The sequence below is a fragment of the Centruroides sculpturatus genome, unplaced genomic scaffold, assembly GCF_000671375.1.
Source record: "Centruroides sculpturatus isolate CEXI.00-Female unplaced genomic scaffold, Cexi_2.0 scaffold93, whole genome shotgun sequence".
Classification (NCBI taxonomy): domain Eukaryota; kingdom Metazoa; phylum Arthropoda; class Arachnida; order Scorpiones; family Buthidae; genus Centruroides; species Centruroides sculpturatus.
In genome coordinates, this window is record NW_019384297.1 from 471,572 (window position 1) to 496,415 (window position 24,844).

A 24,844-nucleotide genomic window follows, 5' to 3' on the forward strand; every position below is an offset into this window, starting at 1 on the left:
TAAATCATGTCCCTACACACATTCTAACATCTTAGGCAAGAACATCTTAACATGTTTTACTGTACTATTATAAAATGACAAAAAAGCTTACTTTGAGAGTAGAGGCAAGTTTTATTTTATTTTTTTAAATTTTGAACTCTAATAACGAGTAAAATATTCATTAAGAGATATGACACATGACCCCTTTTGTGTCTTTATCCTGTCGACCTTTAATTAATTAAAAACCAAAATTTAATAGTATTAATGCTCCACACCAACAGAATGCCGAAAATCTATCGGGCTAGTTTAAGGCGAATTACTAAATAAATTACTTAACCAATTTGGATCTAGAGGTAAGCGTTAGGCGCCATCTCTTATTAACGTTAATAATTATAAATAAATAAATTTATTTATTTATAATTTATAACGCTTACCTCTAGAGCCTAGGTTACTCTCTACGCTTAGGTTACGTAATTTATTTAGTAATTCGTCTTAAACTAGCCCGATAGATTTTCGGCATTCTGTTGGTATGTAGTTATTGTATATCGGGTTTAGCGATGTTTGTATTAATGCTCCTTTATACATAAGCTACAGTGCCACATTTCATTTCTTAAACTTTACCTATTCTGAGATATTGTTTAATATCTCAGAATAGAAAATAAAGAAGTTAATTAAACAAATTAGAAGCCAACACACACACACAATTTTTCCTCTTTTATTGAGCGTTCGGGAGGTTTCCAAACGTGTAGATTTGCAAAAAAAAAAAAAACTTTGGAGGTTCAAATTTGACACGATTCCAATACTTTTCTGTTTTATATACATAAGTTGGTAAGTAAAAAGGAGTCGGAGTCGGCGGATTTTTTGACGACTCCGACTCCGGCTAAAACACTAAAACTCCACGACTCCGACTCCACAGCCCTGTTTTATAGTATTATATTGATTTACTGTATAAACTGTTTTACTTTAAACAAGAAAACAAAACATTTATATTTCGTTATGCAAATAAATATTTAGCATTTAATTTGATTAATATAATTTAATTAACAGAGAAGGAAGAGGTTTTTAGTATTTTATTTCAGACATTGAAATATCAATTATTTAAATTCTTATAAACATTAATGAGTCACCCAGTAAAGTAATGCACAAAGAAATATTTTAGAGTCCTTAAATTTCGTTTTGATATTTGTAATAAATCAAACACTGAAGCCTCAAATAAAGGGAAATAAATGTATTAATTTAAATGATTTGTCAATTGATGATTGTTATTAACATTAAATAAGCTAGTGAGGATTGATAATGAAGATTCACAATACTCAATAATAATTACTTTATACAGAATGAATAAAGGTGAAATACAATTGATGCATTTCTTTGCATTTACGTAGGAAAAAATTATTTCTTAAAATTCAAAGCTGTTTTTTTAAAAACAATTTATGATCAATGTTAAGTAAAGGGCAAGAGGGATGCTAATCACTTCTTTTTTCTATTTTTTGAATGTTTAAATTAATATGACATATAATATGAGAATATGTTGATTAAAACGAGTTTTTTTAGACTTCCACAAGTTTTAGCAGCATTTCGAGTGGCTAGTAGAAGAATGGTAAATGCTAATAACGAGTAAAATTTCATCAATTTTCCTCTTGAGATATGACATATGACTGCCTCGACCTTTAACCTCCAAAATTTAATTGCATTAATGTCCATTATACACAACTAACCAAGCCAAATTTCGTTTCTTAATTATTATTTCATCCTGAGATATTACAGGAAACACCACACCAAAATTTTTTCAGGTTTTTTTTTTTACTTTATTTTATTATTATTTTTACTACGGTTCTGCGCGTGAATCTATTCTTCCGGTGCTGGATCCGATCCACCATCAAGCATTGCGTTTGTAAACTGGTGCGTTTCGAACTTCTCCTGTTCAAAGCCTGTATGGGGATGCTTATGAGCCTCCACTATCTCTCAGGAGAGAACAGTTGTGTCTTTTTTATTATATAAAACAGAAATCTTAGACTAAACCTTTTGTTGATTGCACAGTATCAGATACTCAGCTGAGAAGATTATTTGCTGCCCGTAGAAGTAGTGTCCCTACATTCGACATAAGAATGGAGAATGTAAGCAGCACGATTGATCTGGACACAAGCAACATTTCACAGCTGGATGTTGATAGTATATCACATTGGTCAATTCATGTGATAAATGTTGACTTTAGCTTAAAGCAATTTCCTAAGGAATCCACTCCAGATTACGTCTATAGACAGCACTTTGCAGAAATTCAACACCGTGACAGGAATTTAATTCCTATTTACACTGATGGATCGAAATCGGATGATTACGTTGGCTCAGCCTTTGTCTGCCAGGATGAAATCGTGGCAGTCAAATTGCACTGAATTCTTCCATCTTTACTGCAGAGCTACAGGCTATTTACCTAGCCTTAAAATTTGTAATTAGGAAAGGTCATCGTCGCCGTGTGATTTACACTGACTTAGTTAGTGCACTTCAGTTAGTGCACTTCAGGTTTTGATCTTGTGTGAACCTAGTTCTCACTCTATAGTGATTAAAATTCACAAACTGTTTTGCCATCTTATTGCGAGTAATATTTCTGTAAAAATTTGTTGGGTCCCAGGCCATGTAGGTATAAGAGGAAATGAAGAAGCTGACTCAGCTGCAAAGTCAGCTAATCCTTATTACAGCGCCGACTGGAGACACACTCGTGCCCATGNGTAGCGCCACGCTACGGAGAGATTTCTATCGTCTGGACAGTATTATATAAATTATATATAAATTAGGTACTGTACATATAATTATATATTAATTATATATAAATTAGGTACTGTATATATAATTATATATTAACTTATTGTAACTTTGTTATAATTAAATATATAATTTCCGCCGTCTAGCGTGGCGCCACGCTACGGAGATTTTTACGCTAACTATCGTCTGTCAGTATGTAAATTAGGTACCGTAAGTCTAATACAGTACTGTAATTTTATACATTTCTTGTGAAAGAAACATTTCTTATTCAACGGCGATTAAAATTATTTATATTAATGATGTTTCCAAAGTTCAACGAAGTTTTCGCAGAAAAGTAAGTTATTAGAAATCGGCCGCTGTTTGCTGAGCTGTTCACTAACAACGCTAATTGGGAACAATTTTTTGGTTACCTGGATAATTACATTATCCCACATTCTGACTTGCAGGACAGGGATGCAGCAGTGGACTTTATCAACCGGCAAATACATACCATCGGTAACGCCTGTGATTGCACCTTTTCTATTCGCAAGCCAAATAAAAAGGGAGTTCCTTGGTGGAATGATGAGTTGGCAGACATGAGATTAAAGAACAACAGAAACAAGAGACTATTTCAACGCTGCAAAACTCCTGAGAGAGCTTTATTAAAAACTCAATACCTTCAGTATCAAGCAAATTACAAGGATACCATCAGAGAAGCCAAGATTCAGTCCTGGCGTGAATTCTGCTCATCTGCCACATCTGATCCTTGGGGGTTTGTTTACAAATACTGTGCTTCGAAACTTAAAACTCCCACCTGTCTCACAGGATTCACAGAAGGCGTTGACGGCAGTATGGAAAACACGGTTGAACATTTGATGGACGTTTTGTGTCCGAAAGATAATCTCTTAAACGATTCTGAATTTCATCAATATATAAGAAATCAAACAGCTTCTCGTCCGCTGGTCTCTTACCCTCCTCCTCAGTTCACGGTAGTAGAAGTTAATGCGGCTATAAAAAGACTGGCAAGCAGAAAGGCACCAGGCCCCGATGGGATCACTACTGATATAGTCAAAATGATATGGGAACATCGTCCTGAGATCCTTTTGAATCTTTACAATTGCTGCCTACATTATAATGTCTTTCCAACAGCATGGAAGAAAGCAAGATTAATCATGATTCCAAAAACAAGGTCAGCCAATATTCACACACCAAATGATTACAGGAACATCTCTCTTCTACCAATGATGGGAAAGGTCCTTGAACGTCTTCTAACAAACAGACTGACCTGGCATTTGGAAACCCAAGGTTACCTGCATCAGCAACAATTTGGATTTCGTCCAGGGAAGTGTACGGTTGATGCCATCCTCTCTCTAACACGTAAAATCAGAGAGCTTCAGGAAACATATCCTTACGTTCTTGGACTCAGTTTGGACATCGCTGGTGCTTTCAACTCGGCTTGGTGGCCAATGGTTTTATTTAGGCTTAGGCAAAGCCAATGCCCTGCTTACATTTATAACATGATCAATGAATATTTACAAGAACGCACTGCTACCTTCAGCATTGGCTCGATCACATTCAACAGGCAAATCACCCGTGGTTGTCCTCAGGGGTCTGTCTTCGGCCCCATCCTTTGGAATCTTATTTTTAATGATTTCCTAAATACAAACCTAGGTGGTGAATGGGCTGTAGCGTACGCGGATGACGCTATGATTCTAGTATGTGCTCGATCCAGAGCAGAAATAGAAAAAAAGGCAACCAACATCCTAGCTAAGGTGGTGGAGTGGGGTACAAACAACAAGTTGGATTTTAACCCCAAAAAGACTAAAGGTATTATCTTTACAAAACCAAGGGCTCCACACCTATACAGAAGGACACCTATGATCCATATGGGAAACACTAGTGTACAGATTGTACCTACACTAAAATACTTGGGCCTGATTCTACATCACAAGCTCAGCTGGATACCTCACATACAGTACATCTGTGATAGGACAAACCTACTTTTTAATACCATGTCAAGAGTAGCAAAAAGTAAATGGGGGCTTTGCTCAAAAATAATGAGCATAATATATGATTCGGTATTTATACCAATGATTAGTTACGCTGCTCCAGTCTGGTCTGACTGCCTCGGAATGGTGCATATTGATAGAAAACTACAAAGTGCACAACGAAGAGCACTTATTCGTATCTGTAGGGCTTACTCTACAGCTCCCACAAAAGCGTTACAACTTTTGGCTGGAAAACTGCCCATCCAGCTTACCATCAGTTTAATCACACAAAGGTGGCTCATCCGAGACGATCAAATCAACTCGATCAATGGAATACCTTATGATAACATTGAACGCACTAAAAAGGGTGTCCCCAGCATTAACCCAGCTTACTGGCCTGACATCGCTGATCAACCCTGGCCCATACAACATCTCACCATATTTACAGATGGCTCAAAGAATAATACGGCTGTTGGATGTGCCTTTGTAGTGTATGCTAATAATGAAGAAACATTCACATACAAAACAAGACTTGGGGGAACCTGTTCCGTTTTTCAAGCAGAACTCTGGGCCATTCTTTCGGCCATTAGATGGTGCGACTCCATATATAATAGAACAGAAATAACTATCTTTACAGACTCCTACTCGTCTACGCAAGCCATTCACAACCTCCAGTGGCGTTCACCTATAGTCCACGATATCTTGCTGGAATTGGCCAAAGATATCAACAGGTATGCCATCGTTTGGGTCAGGGGTCATGCTGGTGTTTCTGGAAACGAGCGGGCTGACCAACTTGCCCGCATGGCTTCTGAACTAGAAAGTGAACCAAGCTATAATGCCACTCCCCAATGTCACATCTTAAGACAAACAAAAGAAAATGCATTTGCTATCTGGCAAAGACAATGGGAGGAGCATAGCGAATGTCTTACAAAGGAGTTTTTTCCCAAGGTTTCAGATTCTACTCTTCCAATCATTGACCAAAAATTGGTCCAATTCTATACTGGACATGGGAAGTTCAACCAATATCTTCACAGGTTTGGCAAATCGGAAAACTCACTGTGCGAAATTTGTAACGAAACAGATGGAGTAAAACACTATCTATTTAAATGCCCTATGTTGGACGATAAGCGTTTTACCATCACCACTCTACTTCCGCGAGAAGAAAATTGGCCTTGCAGCCTTGACATACTTGTCAAAGACAAAAACTGTTTTGTGGCATTTAAAGAACTAGTATATACTTATTTCAACAGAACTACCGTTAATTAGGTCAATTTGTCTCAATGGACTGATGTTTTCTCGAATGTGTTTATCATTGATATAATATTTTGTATTATAATATTCTATGTTCATTTGTTAATAATACTCGATGTATGTTACCACGTATTTATGTAATCAACTCCTATGCAAATTTTTATGTAAGTATTTGGCTACTCTGCAGTCAATAATTTGCCAAGTACATTAACTGAACTCTAAAACATATAGTTGTAATCTAACATATTCTTGTTATGTAACCTGTTTTACATGTAATATGCTTGTAAACATTCTGCTCCTAACCTCGGTGGTGCTTTGCGGAGCCGAGGCCGTCTTCGGAAATAAAGATTTATACAAAGTGAAGTGGTGAAAGTGCTGAGCTGTTCCGCGACGAATACAAGCTTGAGCAATGGCCATGTCGAATGGTGCACACTCGGTAAGTAATCCTACAATTTTTTGTTTATAGCGTAGTTTATACGGATTATTTCCAAAAAAATATACGTATTTTGGAAATGTTGAGTCAGATTAGTCTAGAATCGATTAATTTTATGAAAGAAAACCTTTCAATCAGCCTTAGTCCGTAAACTTCACATGTGTCAGGCTGTGATTGGAAGGACTCGTAAGAAATCGGCTTCCTAAAGAATGGAACGTATCTATGATCTTATAGGGGGGTCGACTGTATTTGTCGTTGTTTTTTTGTATTTAATTTTTGTCATATGTTTGTTATTTGTCATGTTTGAAATATTTCACTATTTACCCTAGCGCAGTTTAGCCTATATGGCCCTTGCGCCAAAAAACCAAAACCAACCAACCTATTATTATTTTTTATTTTGATGTTTTTGGGTCAAGGAGATCTCAAAGCGTTGAGATTTGCAGACTTCGTAGAGTCAAATTTGGCATTATTTCAATACTTTCTCTTGTTTGTCTTTTCTGGCTGTTATGTACTGTACACATATACATAACAGCCAGAAAAGTAAAAGTAAATAAAATAATTTCTAGGCAGATGATAAAACTAATTTAAATAGAATAGTTACTGATAGAAAACGTGTTAACATTAAAATTAGAATAGGGTCAATTTACCTGAACTGCATTTTTTTTTTCTAGTAGGCCTACAATGTACAAGTACGACTCTTACAATGTACAAGTTCGAACTTCGAAAATCGAAGTTCGAACGATGCTTCTACGTTCGAACTAGAGCATTCAGTGAAAAAATGCGCTCGCTTCGTAAAAGCCATTTGATATGCGCCCAAATCCTCACTCGCTCTCGCTGTGAAAGCATCTCTTGCCTTACACTTATGTGTTTTCAGTACTTTTTTCTCTTTATGTTTGGTTTGTTTGTATATAATTCTTACTATTAACCATGGCATCCAAGAAATCTGTAGAAGCAATAAAGCTTAAGAAGAATTTGTAGTATTGACGATTGAGGTGAAAAAGGAACTTACAGCGAAGCATGACAGCGGTACACGTGTTACCCACGGTTAGGCGCGCGGGGGAATATAGGACCCCGGCATGTTAAAACGCGTGTATTTTTTAATGTTTTTAATGTTGAAAAATGATGCCCTCAGTACCTTCCTTCGATGTAGTGAAGATCGCACCGAAAAAATTTTAAAATTCTACGAAAAAAAATTTTGACACAAAGCCACAGATCTAACGACCATTTTCAAGATGCCGAAGTCGACGGTGTGCACCATTTTAAAGAATAGAGAGCAATCAAAGCAGAAAATATGGTTAATTAAAGAAGTGATAACGTTGACCTTCAGGAGATCGCAAGTTATTGAGGGGATGGAAAAACAAAACTCCTAGTATGGATAAATGAAAAGCAATTGGCTGGTGATATCATCTCCGATAGGATTATTTGTGAGAAAGCCAAGTAGCTGTGTAATGACCTGAAGAAACGAAACATCACCCTCTTCACACTAATAGAGTAAATGCAATTTTCATTTTATTACACAGTATATACGTATTTTATTTATTGTTTTCATATTTTCACTTATTATTTAGGGCATTTAATTGTGTAATTTTTAACCTTAAATTACCTGTACTTGCTGTTTAAATTTTTCGAAATGGGTATTGTTTATGCCCGTAAAAACGAATTCACTCCCATTATTTTTAATGTGGAAAGAATTGATTCGGACTTCGAACAATTCAGAGTTCAAACAACTTCCTGAAACGAATTAAATTCGAAGTACGAGGTACCACTGAGGCCGTCGGCCATAGTTTTATATATATTTTTGTTAATTTTAGTTAGGCTTAAGTATCTCCTCTGTTCTTTTGTCTTAACTGTTCTAGAACTTTCTCCCTTAATCCCTATTCCCTCGGGTGACATCACCGATTCTGTGAAACAATGTCAAGAAGACAAAAGGAGCAATAACCCCCTGGAGAGGAGGCGAGGTGAAAGAAAGGAGAAGTGGCTGCGATTTCGTCGAGAGAGGACGAAAACGAGTGTGGTCCTGACCGAGGGGTCGAGCAAGAAGTAAGAAACCTTGCGATAGAAAACCGAAGGAGGATCATACCCTGATCGCATAGTGAGAGATCAGAGGTATCGGAACCTTGTAAGACGGCTGAATTATAGAGGAACGTAGGGCAATTGCTAAAGAAATCGAGTTCCCCCATGTTCAAGTAACGGCAAGCGGGAAGACCACAAGACAACTTCAGAAAACGTAGACGTTCATAAGAGGAAAGAAAATAAGGTCTGCAGTCATTAAGAATTTCAAGACGGTGAATCATCCGAGACCACGTGGCAGAAAACTCCCGGGTATTTTCTCCTTTATTCTACTACTATCCCTATCTATATTTTATTTCTCCTTCCTTAGTTTGTAAGTAGGTTAAGTTTAGCTATAAGTCGTGTGTCGGTTGCCACAATAGAGGCTTGTTTGTGTAGACGATTATTGTATGTATACGAACCCAATAGTCTGTAAGTTGGAATCATTTTAAAGAACCTGTGTTTGATGAATAAAAAAAATTTTGTATTTTTACTCGTTTTATATGTTTCCTGTCTGCAATAATATATTGCCCTCAAATGAAACTTCACACCACTATAGTTCGTTTACTACATACAGTATCTGATTTTATGAGTGTTCATGATTTGGTATTTTTACTAAACAGTAAAAAATCGTATCTTATTAGTCGATTCCTTTAAGTAATTAAGGTTAATTAGTCTTCTCTTAAAGGGTCTAGTTTGCAAGTAAGGAGTGCTAAGCAGCCATTATGCTAATACAGAATATATACTGTATATATATATATATATTATTACACATTATTAAAAAACAATGTTAAAGAACAGATTTTTATCTGTGATGAATTATTCTATATTTATAAAATATGAATGCATATTCATTTTATTTGGTTTCAAATAAAAAAAATAAAATAAAAATGTATCAGAATGTAATCGATTTTCGACGTTTTCGCAAGGAATTATGGGACAGCTTGGTACGTGACGTCATCGGCGAAGAGACCTGAGTAGCGCAAGGGAATGAAACTTTATTTTGGATAATTAAAAATTGTTTTGATCGGAATTACATCATTTCCGTAACTTTTCTGCTTTAATTATTACAGGTAACGTTAGCTTTGAGACACTGCTTTATTCAATAATGTGTTAGGCCTTTTCGAAATATTTGTAAACAAACATTTAGGCCTAAACATAAATCTAAAAGAATACACTTGAAGATTTTGCTTATTCTTCCTGTGTTTTTTTTTCTTTTTATTAAATGTAACAAACTGCAACAGTCTTTTGCCCCCTAACTACATTCTGGTATACATTCTGAAATGTTTAATTATTAGCTATATGAGCAAAGATTTAGAATATTAAATACATTTTGAGACTCAGTTAATGAGGACAGAAATCTTCAGAAGTTCTAATAATTGATCACAATGGAATTACACAATAATAGGCCTACATATTAATCTATAACTGTATTCACTGGAAGTCCTAAAGTGCTTTGATATTAATCAAATGTCTTAAAGTCCATCTGCAAAATTTTTAATATAAAATAAATTTACTTGTGAATCTTAAATTTAAAATTTTGATTACAGTTGAAATAATGAAGAAATAAAAATAATTACATAATTCTTTTAGTTTAAATATTTAAAGAAATGGTCTGAGAGGACTGATAATTAATATTAATATTTAAATAAATATTAATATTATTTTGAATATGAATTAAACATATTTTTGTTTAATTCATAAATTTTGGAAAGAATTTTATACCTTATATATATATGCATTATCTAAATTACAATATCATAATTCGTACAATTTAGCTGGAATTGTCATCTAATAAGACTTGTGTTTAGAAAATGGATAAAAACGTGTTAAAGGATAAACTATTGAAGCTTTTTATTACAAAATTATAGCTATGCTTCTATTGATACATAAGTAGCCATATCTAAAAATATCAGAAATTTAAAAAATTAAGTAAGTGAATTTTAAGCTTTCATTATCAGTTTTAGGAGAAATTTAACTTTATGAAGTTTACAATATAATAATAACCTACAAATTTTTGGAAACATTTTAATAATGATTTTTATAATCATCTTTTTAGAGCAAAGAATAATTTTATCATTGTATATATTTAAATGCTTTTAAGAAGAATTCAATTTTCAAAAAATTTAATTTTAAATAAAATAATGGCTTGGATTACTTTGGAATTATTTTTGTTAAAAATGGATAAAGCTGTATCAAAACCTACTGTAAAAAATATTCTTTTGTCTCTATAAGTGCTCGTTTAAAATGTGTTGAAATTTCTTAAGATTATTTCCTGAAAATTGGTTTTAAATTGGAAAAAAACGAAAATTAGAATTTTGTAGAATTATATTGTTTCATTATTAAATACATTTAGAATAGTTGCATGTAAGTTATAAAAAGCTGATTTCAAATGAATAGATTACTACTATATTTTTCTCAGATGACTAATTAAAATCTTTTCCTGTAACTATAATTTTTTATGTTTAGATTGTGTTAAATAGTTTTCTAGATATACATAATTGTGTAAGTTAACTTCATTTCTAACCTACCAACTAGTTTCAAATACAGCAGTAAAATATTTCATTTAATGTTTCCTTTATAAAGATCCAAATTATATGACTGTAAGAATTATAAAGATTATATTACAAATTTTATAATTAAAGATTATATGAAAATATATTTTTTAACAGGACTATAAACATAATGATTTAGCAGATTAAACTTTAATGTAACATTAATTATGGACTTTCATAATGTGTAGATAAGAGTTTTAAATAACTTAGAAATGAATGGTTTTCTTTTTGAGTTTCTTATATGAAATATTTTTCATTTAAAACTTAGTGTACATATGGTCTACCGTTCTGGAGAATCCGGGCGGTCGAGAAACCACAGGATTTTCGGGAATGATCTGTTCCATTGGATTGGATATGTCGGGTCCCGTTTCTCATAACTTGGACACTCCATAATGGGCCTAAAATAAGGTCCTTTTAGCGCTTACAGGTGTGAGAAACCTACAATGAAAGGGCCTACCGACCCTAACCGATCGCTCCCATTGTACGCCTGGCAGAAACCATGACAGGTATGGAAAAATGGTTCTCGGAATGCTCACAAGAAGAAAAGGTTAAAAATAAAAAAGGCATGATTCTTTATCCTCCTTCTTTTTTTGACGTTGTAACATTGAACCAAATTCCGTATTTTCTTCTTCAATTCTTATATTGAGCAATGATTTCTTAATCACTTGTGTTTTCTAAAATGACTCATATACAATATTTTATCCTTTATTTCTCAAACCAGACCTATTTTAAAATTTAAAACCATTGTTAATAATATTTTTGGTTCGTAGAGTTCTTCCATAAAATGTTTTTATTGTTAGTGTAATCTGCTTCAACATGACTTGTGAGTAGCAGTAAATCAAAAATATATTTAAAAATTTTATTTTACTATGCAAAATCACAACATACATTGACTTAATATTGGTAATATTAACCATACTGTTCGACATAATTCTATATAACAACTTTCAATGAAAAATCTATATCGAATCGATAAATATAAATAAACATTCGGTCGACACAATAGCACCAAAAACAGTACACAAACTTATTTGAATAAATCTGGAAAACTCCACGTGGCCAGCCCGTTAGTGAGGCGCGAACCCACGACCAACTATCAGTGTTCAGTTGTTTTATACATTTTGGCATGGGCACAATATTAAAGTAATTTCTTATGATGGATTAATAATGGTAGATTGTCCTCTGTGCAGTTCTCCATCACGTCCAAGAATTTACAACTCAATTATGGAGCTCTCAAAAAAGTACTGTACAGTCCTACCGTCTCTGCAGCAGTGACTGCATATCTTTATATAACTGTTAACATTTTTGAAGCGCTTCCTATAAGTTATAAATCACATTTAATGCATTATTTTTAACAAAAATAAAAATTAAATCAAAGAATAATTTCCTTGTTTACGGTTAAAAATAATGGTAATAATTGATTTTTACTTTTTGCCTATTGACTTAGTGTAATTTATCAAAGCAATTATTTCCTTATACCATTAATAAACAAATCTATGCAGGGTATTATTAACTTTCCTCGATAATATTAATTGTATTTTTGACTTTAATGTTTTCGATTCTTGCGCTTAATAAAAGAAAAAACAAGAAATTTTTTTTCTTAACTTGCTCGACCTAAACTAGTTCTTATGTGGATGTTTTCTTTTTCTTTTTATTCCTTTTTTTGGACTAGACAAACAGACTTCCTAAGCAGTTTATAATTGCGCATTAGAAGATAATATTATCAATATAAATTTCTTGAGGTCAATTTTTCATCACTGTCAGAAATATATACATTAAATTCTGTATTTTTTATATTTATTTAATTAAAATTGTATATAAACNAATATATAATTATATATACAGTACCTAATTTATATATAATTAATATATAATTATATGTACAGTACCTAATTTATATATAATTTATATAATACTGTCCAGACGATAGAAATCTCTCCGTAGCGTGGCGCTACGGATGGCGGGAAAGTAGTTCGGCTGCCCGATGACATTTGAGGTGTTTATAGGGAACTTTTACTATTTTTTACGGATACCAGTAGCAATTTTTTTGTAGTTTTATAGGAATCGTAATTATAGGGGGGTCGACTGTAAATGCTAATTGGTTCTGACTGTTGATCCTGAGTTTTGTATACAGGTATTAAAGAATTTTAAAACTTAAATTGATGGAATTAGATTTACAGATGCAAAGTAATAATTCCTTATACTGATGAACAGTTCTTAGCTTAAAAAGCAGAGAACTTTACATGTTAAGAATGTTGGAGAAATAAATTTGGCCTTTATGCAGATGCATCATTAAAATAAGAAAAATATAGAGCATACTAACATGATAAGAAGAATATATTTTAACCAAAGTTAATGGAAAACTAATGCCCAATGGTTATATATAAATCTAGTTGTATAAATTGTATAAATACTTGCAATTTATTCTATGTTATGAAAAGATAATAAATCAGCAAAATAATTATTTTATCACATTAAAAATTCTATTTTTTTTAGTTCAATAAGCAATTATTCATTCTCAAAACTATCTAGAACTTTAAAAATATTGTTACAGTTCTATTTGATATATATATATATGCTACTGCTAAAGCTCGAAATCCGTTAATGTGTACATTACCTAGCTAATCTGCAGATTAACTAGGGTGATCCATTAAAGCTGCGAAAATTGTTCAATTTCTCAAATTACCTAGGTAATCTGCACATTAACGGCTTCCGTATCGTTAAAGTTCAAAAGTTTGTTTCTTTCACTTCCTTTCCCCACTCCTTCTTTTTACGTAGATAAATTTAAATCCTAGAATGCAAGCAAGCACCGAATTGGTGAGTAAAATCAAGAAAAGATTCTTCGCAAACCTCTTTAGCGAAGATTTAAAATATAATACGTAGTGTTTTAATAACAAACCAAAGTATGATTCCATAATTGAAGATGTAAAGCAAATAAAAGTTTCCAAGAAGAAAGAATCATCTCGAGATTATCAAATAATTCAAAGGTGTGATGTGTTGACTGTACGAGGCTGTGAAAAACTCATTGAGCCGTTGTCAGATGCGCGAGAAAGGTTTGAAAAAGTTTGTCCATGCCGGAGAATTGTTTGACATTCGATAAAAACTGAAGAAGACCTTGAAAAATTAGAAGATTCACAAGAGACTGTGATTATGAGATCACAGTCAAATCTTACTCAAGAGGACATTCCGTTATCCCCCGCTTCTACAGAATCACCTATAGAAATACAAGAATTTACCGATAGTAATCTTAAACTGCCTTCTATACCGTTGATTGATGATGCAGTCACGAAGAATATTCAGTTACCCTGCACCTCCAAGGAATCGCCTCTGCAAGTTGAAGAAGTCATCACTGAGTTACTCTCAACTTCAGCAGAATCGCCATCACAGTTTCGTACGGAGCCTGTAAAGAGCACTATACAAGACATAGTCTGTATTGTTTGCTCAAAAGCAGCATCAAGTGCTCACAAGTGTAAATCGTGTAATATGTTTGTTCACGCAGTTTGTGGTGAAGTAGATCCTAAAGAGGAAGGGTATGGTAAGAATGTATTGTGCATCATCTGTAAAAAGAATATGGATCAGAAAATACAGCGTGATGAAGCCAAGAAATGTTTAGAAAAGCAAGCAAAGAAAATGTTAGCAGTTTCTAATGCAAAGCACCCAAACGTCGATGAAGGTTTCGCTGTGAGAATTAAAGTACCCGAAGAAGACAGAGCAAAAACTGATGCACGTTCAATTTTAGCTGTGGTTCTTAGTAAAACAGAGGATGGCTTTTATAAACTTGATACTAAAACAGGTATTTTAAAACAATTGTATGCAAAATCTGAATTCAGTGTTTGCAAAGAGAGATTTTTAACGAAAGAAGATGGATGTCCCTGCTGTAGAAATATCTTTACGTCAAACAGCAATAAAACAATCCCTTGGTACTGGGCAGGGTTTCAGAAAATGTGACTGCAAATCTAAATGTACCACAAATAGGCGTGCTTGTCGCAAAAACCAATTGCTACGTAATTCAAAGTGTCACCAATCTTTAGATTGCACTAATAAGTAAGTACAATTTTATCATATGTTTTGCAAATTCATTTCCCTAATTGTAGTAATATTTTAAACCGTTTGATTTTTGTATTAAAGTTTTTTTAATTGATTGATGATTGATTCAATCAACTAATTTGTTGATTGTATTAACTTGATTCTTTAGATATTGAAAATTAAATAAATAACATTATGTTAATTTAAGCGTACAGAAACGTTGCTGTTGTTCCAGCAAAAATCTTATTTTCACTTTACCGAGTGCCTAGTAGGTAATTTGCAGATTACCTAGATAATCTGAACATTACCTAGGTAATTTGAGAAATGGAATAATTTTCGCAGCTTTAACGGATCACCCTAGTTAATCTGCAGATTAGCTAGGTAATGCGCACATTAACGGATTTCGAGCTTTAGCGGTAACATATATATATCAAATAGAACTGTTTGGACTACATCTATATACATCTATATATATATATCAAATAGAATATAAATATATATATATTCTTCCTGATGTAGTCCAAACTTGGCTGATTTGCACAACAGACTTATCATATCTTGTAGGTTAAATATGATAGATGACAGCAAATGTAGATGGCTATAAGCAGAATTTCTGTTATATATAAATAACATGATAATGTTGCTCTCAACTGAATTGTTAACCAAAAACTATACATTTACCTTCAGTTTGTTGATTCCTTCCAGTTTCTGTTTTTTCTCCAGGTATGTAGGCATTCTTAATATAATTATTCCTTGTAAATCTGGGTTAATATTATCATCACAACAAATCTATTTCCATTGTTTTTAGTATTATATTGTGGCCAACCTGGCAACACTTAATGTGCCCTTAGTTTTTAGTCTTTGTCTCTTGGACAGTCTGTCTGACCACGTGCACGGTACTGCCGGCACTCTGTACAGTATTCGAGCACTTAATAAATTTGTTTTATTAATTGAATTTTTGCAATTATTTGATCAAGACTCCAAAATATTTTGGCATTGCAATTTAAAAAATTTTTATCCATATTTTAAAACTTTATTAAAACTTAATTAATTAAAGTAAGTAGTAAAATTTTGTTAGTTTGCTACATTCATGCATTGTGTTGAATGTAGCAAACTAACTTTTGATCAACATCTTACTGCATCTATGTTCATGGTCCTGTGACATTAAAGTAGAGACTAAGGTCATATAATATTGGAGAACAGAAAATTTTGATTACTGAAAATCTCAGATGTTGATGTAATCTGATGGGGAAAAAGTGGTTGGTATATATACAAGGGAAAGCTTGTTAAGAAATCAGCAATATTGATCTAATGTGATTGTGCTACAAGGTATAAAGTTTACTGTACAATTGGTGCTGCTAAGTTTTAAAATTAAAGTTTAGAAAATTTGCAAAAGTTGAGATTTCCTCAGATTTAAACTATATATTATATAACAAATTAAAAATTATGACCCAGAAATAATTACATAAATATTTTAATTAATGCTATATATGTATTCTATTCACAATCCTTCAGTTTGGAGTGAAAGTATATAGTATTAAAACACTTTACATTCTTTTTATTTAAGAAAGTTCTGAACAGTGTTTTAGTACTATATGTATAGTGTTTTGTCTATTTAGTCAATACAGGTATACTAACAGGTATAAAGCTTTTTGAAACACATATCTAATATGGTGTTCACATAATGTTCTATTCCACATCATGGTTGTAAGCATCATTTTATTCAACTTTAAGCCTAATTTAGTCATAATTAAGACTTACTAATTTAAAGAAATAACTCCAGCATAAGAGAAAAGCTTTATAATTGTATAATATCAAGGATTCATAGTTTTATGTAGAGAATGTAAGTTCAAATTTTTAAAATGAAAATTAACAATTGGCAAGTGCCAAATCCAACAGAGGGTGCTGTTTTTGAGCCAAGATGGCTGCCAAAACAGGTAAGGAATGACCACGTGTTTGTTCAGTGCCTGAGCCAATTCAGTTTCTATCAGTGACGATTACTGCGAGGACCAAATGAAGAACAAATCATTGAATTTATATCAAATTCTAGACTATATCGATGACAGGAAACATTGTCTTGTAGAAGGTGAAACTGTATTGGATATATGAGACATACTGTACGCACACATACACACACAAAACATAATGTGTGCTACAAACTTTTGACTGGCCTATGTTATATAAGTGCTGAATGACTCAGCAGAGTAGCCTTCAGATTGGCACTAATTTTAACTGTTATGATAAATAAAACTGTTTTTATATTGGAACATGGTGTATACTGCTTAAAATATTTAAATATTTCTCACCTGTTAATGTGTAATAAACATGCTATTACATGTTTACAAAAACCAGACAGCCCCACTTTGCACATGCATTCTCCCTGTAATTGAGATGTATTAAAATGCTAATATCTGATTGCAACATTAATGCAACAACATGAACTTCGGTGTTGTTGTTAGAGTTTAATCCACAAAATACGATGTGCCCAGCATCCAAAACGGCTTCACCTTCTACAAGACAATGTTTCCTGTCGCCAATATAGTCTAGAATTTGACATAAATTCAATGATTTGTTATCCATTTGGTCCTTGCAGTAGTCGTCACCGATAGAAACTGAATCGGCTCAGGTAATGAACAAACACATGACGGTTCCTTACCTGTTTCAGCAGCCATCTTGGCTCAAAAACAGTGCCCTCTGTCGGATTTGGCACTTTCCAATATCATTTCTATTTATTACTGTATAACAAAAATAAAAAGGAAATAATTAAAATAATTAGTGAAATAAAGCAAAACATGGAAATGTCTGTCTTTTAGATCAATTATAATGTCAAATGTAAATGTAAATCAACATCACCCATTAAAATTAAAGTGTAGAGCTATTATCCAGTTCAAAATAGAATTTAGTGAGTATTATCACATCATAACAAATTGTGAAAAAATGGTTACTAACCATTAGTAAAAATGTATAGTGTTGTAATAATTATTATGAAAATTAATTTATGTATAAAGAAAATTGTAATTTTACAATTGTCAAAGGTACTACAGTGCTACAGCACTGTAATGCTTGATCTTTACGTAGATATTTGTGAAAATTTCAATTCCAAATTATTCAGCCTAATTTTAATCTGATTTTTTTTGTTTGAATTGCTTTTCCAAGAACTTCATGGCTTCAAATAATTTTGTGAGGTATACTGTAACTCTAATTTGCACATAACTTACAATTCAAAAAATGATAAAATATTATCAAGGGTTATAGCCAAACCACTGGTTCAGTGTTGATGGAACTAGTCTCAAAAGATGTGCAAGAAGTTAAACTGAAGGACATCATTCCTTAGATCTTGAATCTCTAAGTTTTCAATATATTTGTATATTTATCAAATCAGTCAAATTTTTGTTGTACTTTAGGGTTCTGTGTCCCTAAAACTAATGCAGTGTTGATTAAAATTTGATACAAATACAATTTTATAATGCTGTATCCAATTTTGGGTGGTTTGAACTTATATGTTGAATTATCATACAGTATGGGGGCACCAAAATCTTTTTAAGTGCTTAGGGTTCAAAGTCTTAATCAGGCACTGTTTTCAACATACATTGGAGCTTGTAGCTTGGCAACCAATGGTCAGCTGATAACTAGATATATTGATATATCATTATAATTGCTATGAAAAGTTCTTCACAATAAGAAAATAAGAATTGTCATTATTACCAATTCTCTAATTAAAAGGAAAACTCTCCTTTTTATTAGAGAATTGGTAATAATGACAATTCTTATTTTCTTATTGTGAAGAACTTTTCATAGCAATTATAATGATATATCAATATAATGTTCATCAGACAGACTAGGATTTCCTGTCAGCATTAAGAAGCTAATTATTATTATAAAACTAAAATTGTACTTTTTTATAACAATTTACAGATTATAAAGGTTGGTTTTTGAAATGAGAAATAGAAACTGATATTTAAAAGCAAGAAAATTGTTCTGATACTGAATAGTTAAATGAACTTCAACTTAATACAATTACTCCTTGCATAATGACTAATTCATTCCTGAAAACTCTGTCACAGAGCAGGAAGTCATTAAACAAATAAAAAAAATTCAATTAATTTCACTGTAAAAATTATAATTCATTCCATCATGACTGAAGATACCCAAATGGTTTTTATAGATAGAAAAATATAACAATTTAGAACATGAAAATAAGAGTATTTTTGTACTTGCCAAAAGAGTGTAAGAAGTTTTAATGAGATGATGGGTAATGGCTGATGATAAAGGAGAATAAGGGAATCATTCTTTAGAAAATTGTAGAGAATCAAATGATCTATTTTCTGATTCTGTATGAATCAGATGTGTTTCATGATAATTTTCTTTCTTGATACTTTAACACTAAAAATTTCTGATTTCATTTATTTCAGGTATCAATTTCTGATATGAAAGACTTTCCAATATCTGTAGAATTGGAAATATATCTGAGCTAGAGAAATTTAAGATGAAACTTTGCCTTTCATATTTTACATTTATGCATTATCATGTTTTTTACTCTTTGTGCTATGTGAACACTAAGAGAGTTTTTTAATCAAGCCCATTACAGGTTTTAGACCTATAATAGGCAATCAGGTGGTGTGAGAAACAGCCTAACATCCAGGATGGATCAACTTTGAAAAATTCTTGGTATTTTTGATTTACCCATATTCATTCCTGGGTTTCCCTTAGCAGTAGGTTGGCATTTTAACTGCTCATCTCATACATCTTTTAGGAGGCATATATGATAGCATTTTTGAAAGCAGTGCTTCTACAACATTGTCATATTCAGTAACAATATTTAACAAAATGTTTATATTGTCCATTTCTTTTATCTTAGCAGTTTTCAAAGATTTCTCTATCTTTTCTTCTTCATCATCATCATCAGAGAACTTATGTTTGTATACGAGTTCATCTAATGTAAATTCATCATGGGATTGAAAAAATTTGTCAACATCATCTGCGTCAATTTTCTGAACCAACATCTTTACTTTTGCATTTGCCATTTCATTAAATTTGTCATTGAGTCTTGAGGAATTTATCATAGTTTTTCCATATAAAATTCATGGTCATCAAAGTGACCTTCTTTTCAATCTTTTGTTTAATTGCTACAACTTTTCTCATTCTTTGTTTATTCTTTCTGCATCATTTTTATCTCTGTTTTTTAATTTAATTTGAGTTTATTGTTATAACATTCAAAATATACTTTAAAAAAGTTCATTATGGTAAAATAAAGACTACTTTAAATGCAAAACTTTAAAACTGAAATTAATTCATATGGCACAACAAACTGAAGAGCATGTTGCCAGTTTTAGAATAAATTAATGAATGCTTTTTTTAAAACCATAATGTTAAAATTTGGTTTTAAAAAAGTCACTATACAGAAAATGTTGTTATTTGAAAAGTGGTATAACTTTTGAAAAGCCATTATAATGACAATTTTTGGGATAGGTTTAGTATAGGTGCCTATGTTTTATCATGTCAAAACATTAGAAATAAAATTAATTAGATTAGATTAATTAGCTTTCAATTAATTGAATAGAATATTGTGTTATTAGGAAAAATTTAAATTATAACTAAGTTTAATGAAGTTTATTTAAAAAATATAATATTTATATTTTTTTGTATTTTTATAACTTGTATTCAATATATAAATTAAGGGAAAAGAGTGAGTAAATTTTTGATAGCATATATCAAGTATTAGTCAACAATAGTAAGTTTGACTGATTACAAAAAAGTTGGTTTTTCACAGAACAATCCTAATTAAGCAGTTATTGGTGAATTAAATTTATGAGAAGAATTATGATGTATCTTTTTTAATACAACAAGAAATTGTGTATAGTAATATCTGAATTGTTTTCTACTCAAATGTGATTTTGCATATTTTTAATTTCACTGGATAACTAGAAATTAAATATTTATCTCAGATTACTTTCTTTCCTTTTCAGCATTTTGTTGCGAGTGCTTTGCTGGTGACTGTGGACAGCGACAGCTTGCTCTGCTGCAAAATCTGCATTATTAATGCATGATTGGCTTTAAATCTGGAAAAAAGAGTGCAAGTATTTAGTTGTTATTTAAATCTTTTAAAATTCAACATGTCTGATGATGAAAGTAGAGATTCAAGGGGAGATACTGAAACTTACAAAAGTGATGGCAGCGATAATATATGCCGTGATTTTTTGCGAAATGTTTGTAAACGGGGTAGACGTTGCAAATATAGGCATCCTGATACAAATGAAACAGAAGAATTGAGTAGAAAAGTAAGATATGTGTTTTGCCACGATTATCAAAACAAAGAATGTAGGCGTGTAAATTGCAAATTTCTGCATTGTACTCGAAATGAAGAACAACAGTATCATCTTTATGGTCGTTTGCCTTCCCATTTACTTGATGCTGTTGCAATGGGTAAAGGTATTCCTTTTGATGCTCCAGCAAAAAAAGGAGAAATACCAATATGTAATGATTTTTTAAAAGGTGATTGTAGACGGGCTGGGCGTTGTAAATTTCGTCATGTTACAGAAACTGAGCAAGTTGATTCACCTCATATATGGAGACGAAAGAAAGAACGATTTGGCAATTTAGACAAATATAATGAAGTAGATGATTACGAACCTGAACCAAAACGACAAGCATTTGATCGTTATGCTAATAACTCAAATTATTTTTCAGAAAATAATGATAAATGCTCTTTAGTTTCTTCTGCTGTTGTACCTTTGGATTATCAATTACTTGAGGAAGAAAACACTCTACTTCGACATAAAATAGAAGAATTGAAAAAGCAAGTAACTGAACTTCAAGCTACAAATGAATTTCTTTTGGATCAAAATGCGCAATTGCGACTTAGTAAACAAACTACAGTATCACCAGTTACACAAACATTAAATCCTCACACTGCTACACCTTTGCCATCTGCTATTACTCAAATATCACAACAGTTATCTTTAGGAAATAGTGATCTTACAGGTGCAACTACTACTTTACCTACTCAGCATATTGCAACAGAGTTAGCAGCAGCTACCCAGCAAACTATCACACCAATAGTACCTGTAACTTTGGGGCAAGCAATTGCACCTGTATCAATTGCCACAGTGCCAGTGTCTATTGCATCTGTTCCTGTATCAATAGCTCAAGCACTGCCTGCAGCAGTTTCTCTTTCTCAGACTTTACCACAAAGCATTATTACTATGAGTGGCCCATCAACTCCTCTAGTGTCTTATCCAATAATGACACAAAGTATGCGTCCAGTTATAACTCATAGTTTAGGACGCTAAATTATTGAATAAAGCTGTTGCAAACAAAAGTAATTAAATAAATAAACCATTATCAGTTTTTATTTATAGCATACTGAGTATGAAATTTATTCATACATACATTTTTATCAATATGAATATTCATTGTTAATAAAAGTTAGTATGAATTTGCATCATATTTAATTTATGATGATTTGAACTTATGAATTGCCTAAAGATTGTTCATTGCTTTGCATTTTAGTCCATATGCTACATTAATTAACAACAATTTTTATAACAACATAGAAAAATTAAAAATGCAGATATTAAATGAAAATAGAAATAAAATTATTATTTTTTTGTTAAAAATATAGTATATCATTACACACTATGAATACTATAATTTAATTCAGTTAAATTCATTAAAACTTAATGAAATAGGTAAAATGTATTAGTAAAAAGTATGTACTAACTCTGTAATAATTACTAAACTTTCTTCCATATGGTATATAATTCATTGTAGTTTATTTTTTTGAGGGTTGTGTATTTTATTTTTATTATTTAGAATTGTTTTGTAACATAGAGTAGGTTAATCAACTTGTATTCTATTAAAACTAAAATATTAAATGTTACATACATTTATGTATTTAATTGATTTAAAAATTCAAATTATTATTTCAAATTTTTAAAAAGAAAATATGCACTAATAGTTATTGTGCAAAAATTAAAAAAAAACTTTTATTAGCCCTGATGTGGATTTTTGCATGATTATGTATTACTTAAAAAACATTGTATTAAAATTATATGGAAGTATTTTTTTAATTAAAATAAACTTCTTGAATCATGAGAATTAATATTTTATTTTTAATAATTCAAAATATAATTTCTAATACTTGTTTTTTATTTTCAGAGCAAATATATAAGAGCATTGATACGAGTTACATGAATTTATTAAGTCATGTTTAAACATTCTTCTAATATACAGTATATACAGGGTTCCTACACACCTGAAAGTCAGGGATTTTCATTAGTGTTTGGAAAATGTCATGGAAAGTCAGGGAATTTGTTTCCTTGTTGATTATGTTTGCTGACAGTATGGCTGACCAAGTGTAGCTGTCTGCAGGCAGCAAGAAGTACTGTATTGTGGTACAGTACAATGCAACTTATGAAAAGGGGGTGCAGAATATTTTCATGATTCAAAATTTCACCCAAAGATACACAAAATTTCTGCAAAATTATAGCGCACAAAATATACAAGCATACAACAATATCAATTATTTTTTTTAAATTTTAAAATACTTTTAGATTTTAAAACTGCTGTATTAATTATGTAGTATTATAAGTTTGAGACAAAAATTTAATACTCTTAATAATCTAATGTTGACAAAAAAAATTTCAAAAATTTTAACTCTCTCTCTCTCTCTCTCTCTCACACACACATAATTTACACTTTCACTTTGAGGGAGAGTGTTAATGAACTGATGAGAAAAAATGATTGTTAACAAAGAACCAAAAATGATAAATAATATCATTTGAATTAATATTATCATTTTAATAATTTTGTTTGCATAACAAAACAATTTCTGATTTCTGAAACTTTTTCCCAGATTAAGTTTGGAAAATTTATTAAGGGACAAATTTAATAAATTTATACTTTTGTACATGGATTATAAAGAATTTTTTAATAATAATTAATGGTTTTTTTCTTTTTTCAAAGCCATGAAGTTTTACAGTTATGAGTTAATAACAGGATAAATTATTTTTATTTAATAAAACATTTTAGTTTTTTGTAGAGAAGGTACACCATAATTCTATCTGTCTTATTTTAATTTTACTAATTCATTGATTATAAAAAATATATAACTGTTAATTAAAAAAAATAACCAGTTAAAAAGTTGGAGCACAATAGTGTACTGTATGTGTGTAGTAAGTCATATGATTATTTATTTTGTTACTGTGCCATACCATAAGAGATGTGAGAGTCAGGGAATTTGTACAAAGTTGGTCAGGGAAAGTCATGGAATTTAAAACAAAAATTTGAGTAGGAACCCTGTACAGTATATTTAGTGATATTGTGTTATTCTGTATTGTTTGGTTTGAAGTTAAAAGGGACTTAGAAGAATTTTTTGCATTCTAATACAAAATGTTTTATTTAATTCTTTAATATAATGCATAATTTTCATTCGTATTGTTTTAAATTTCATTCAAAGAAGTTTAATTCATTTTTAATAATATAAAAAAAACTTATTATAATTTCTTTCTTGCTACATGAAAAACACACATATATATATATACTATATATATGTGTAAAAATGCATATATATATATACTATATATATATGCATTTTTCAATTTTTTTTAATTAAAATGTATGTTATATGTAAAAATTATTTACACTTCTAAGTCTAAAAAATCATGCAAAATTCCAAAAATATTAGGGCATGACTTATTATTGTGGAATTATTTTAAATGTTCTTAAATTGTATCATTGTAAACTTTTAATATCTGAAATTGTAATGTATGTCAAGAGTTATATAAAGAAAACAAGAAAAAGAAATTATTTTCATACATTTTTTA

General features: G+C 31.4%; 1 protein-coding gene across 1 annotated transcript; it reads left to right on the forward strand.

Moving 5' to 3' along the window:
* Positions 1 to 9,381: 9,381 nt before the first annotated feature.
* Positions 9,382 to 24,459, forward strand: LOC111628117 (zinc finger CCCH domain-containing protein 10-like). The gene is made up of 2 exons (XM_023371874.1): positions 9,382 to 9,512; positions 20,987 to 24,459. Exon 2 carries the CDS (start codon positions 21,134 to 21,136, stop codon positions 22,307 to 22,309), a length of 1,176 nt encoding a protein of 391 aa, XP_023227642.1. The 5' UTR covers positions 9,382 to 9,512; positions 20,987 to 21,133; the 3' UTR covers positions 22,310 to 24,459.
* The last annotated feature ends 385 nt before the right edge of the window (positions 24,460 to 24,844 follow it).

Excerpts from the sequence above, each read along its gene's own strand:
- LOC111628117 (XM_023371874.1), top strand. The coding sequence starts at position 21,134 with ATGTCTGATGATGAAAGTAGAGATTCAAGGGGAGATACTGAAACTTAC.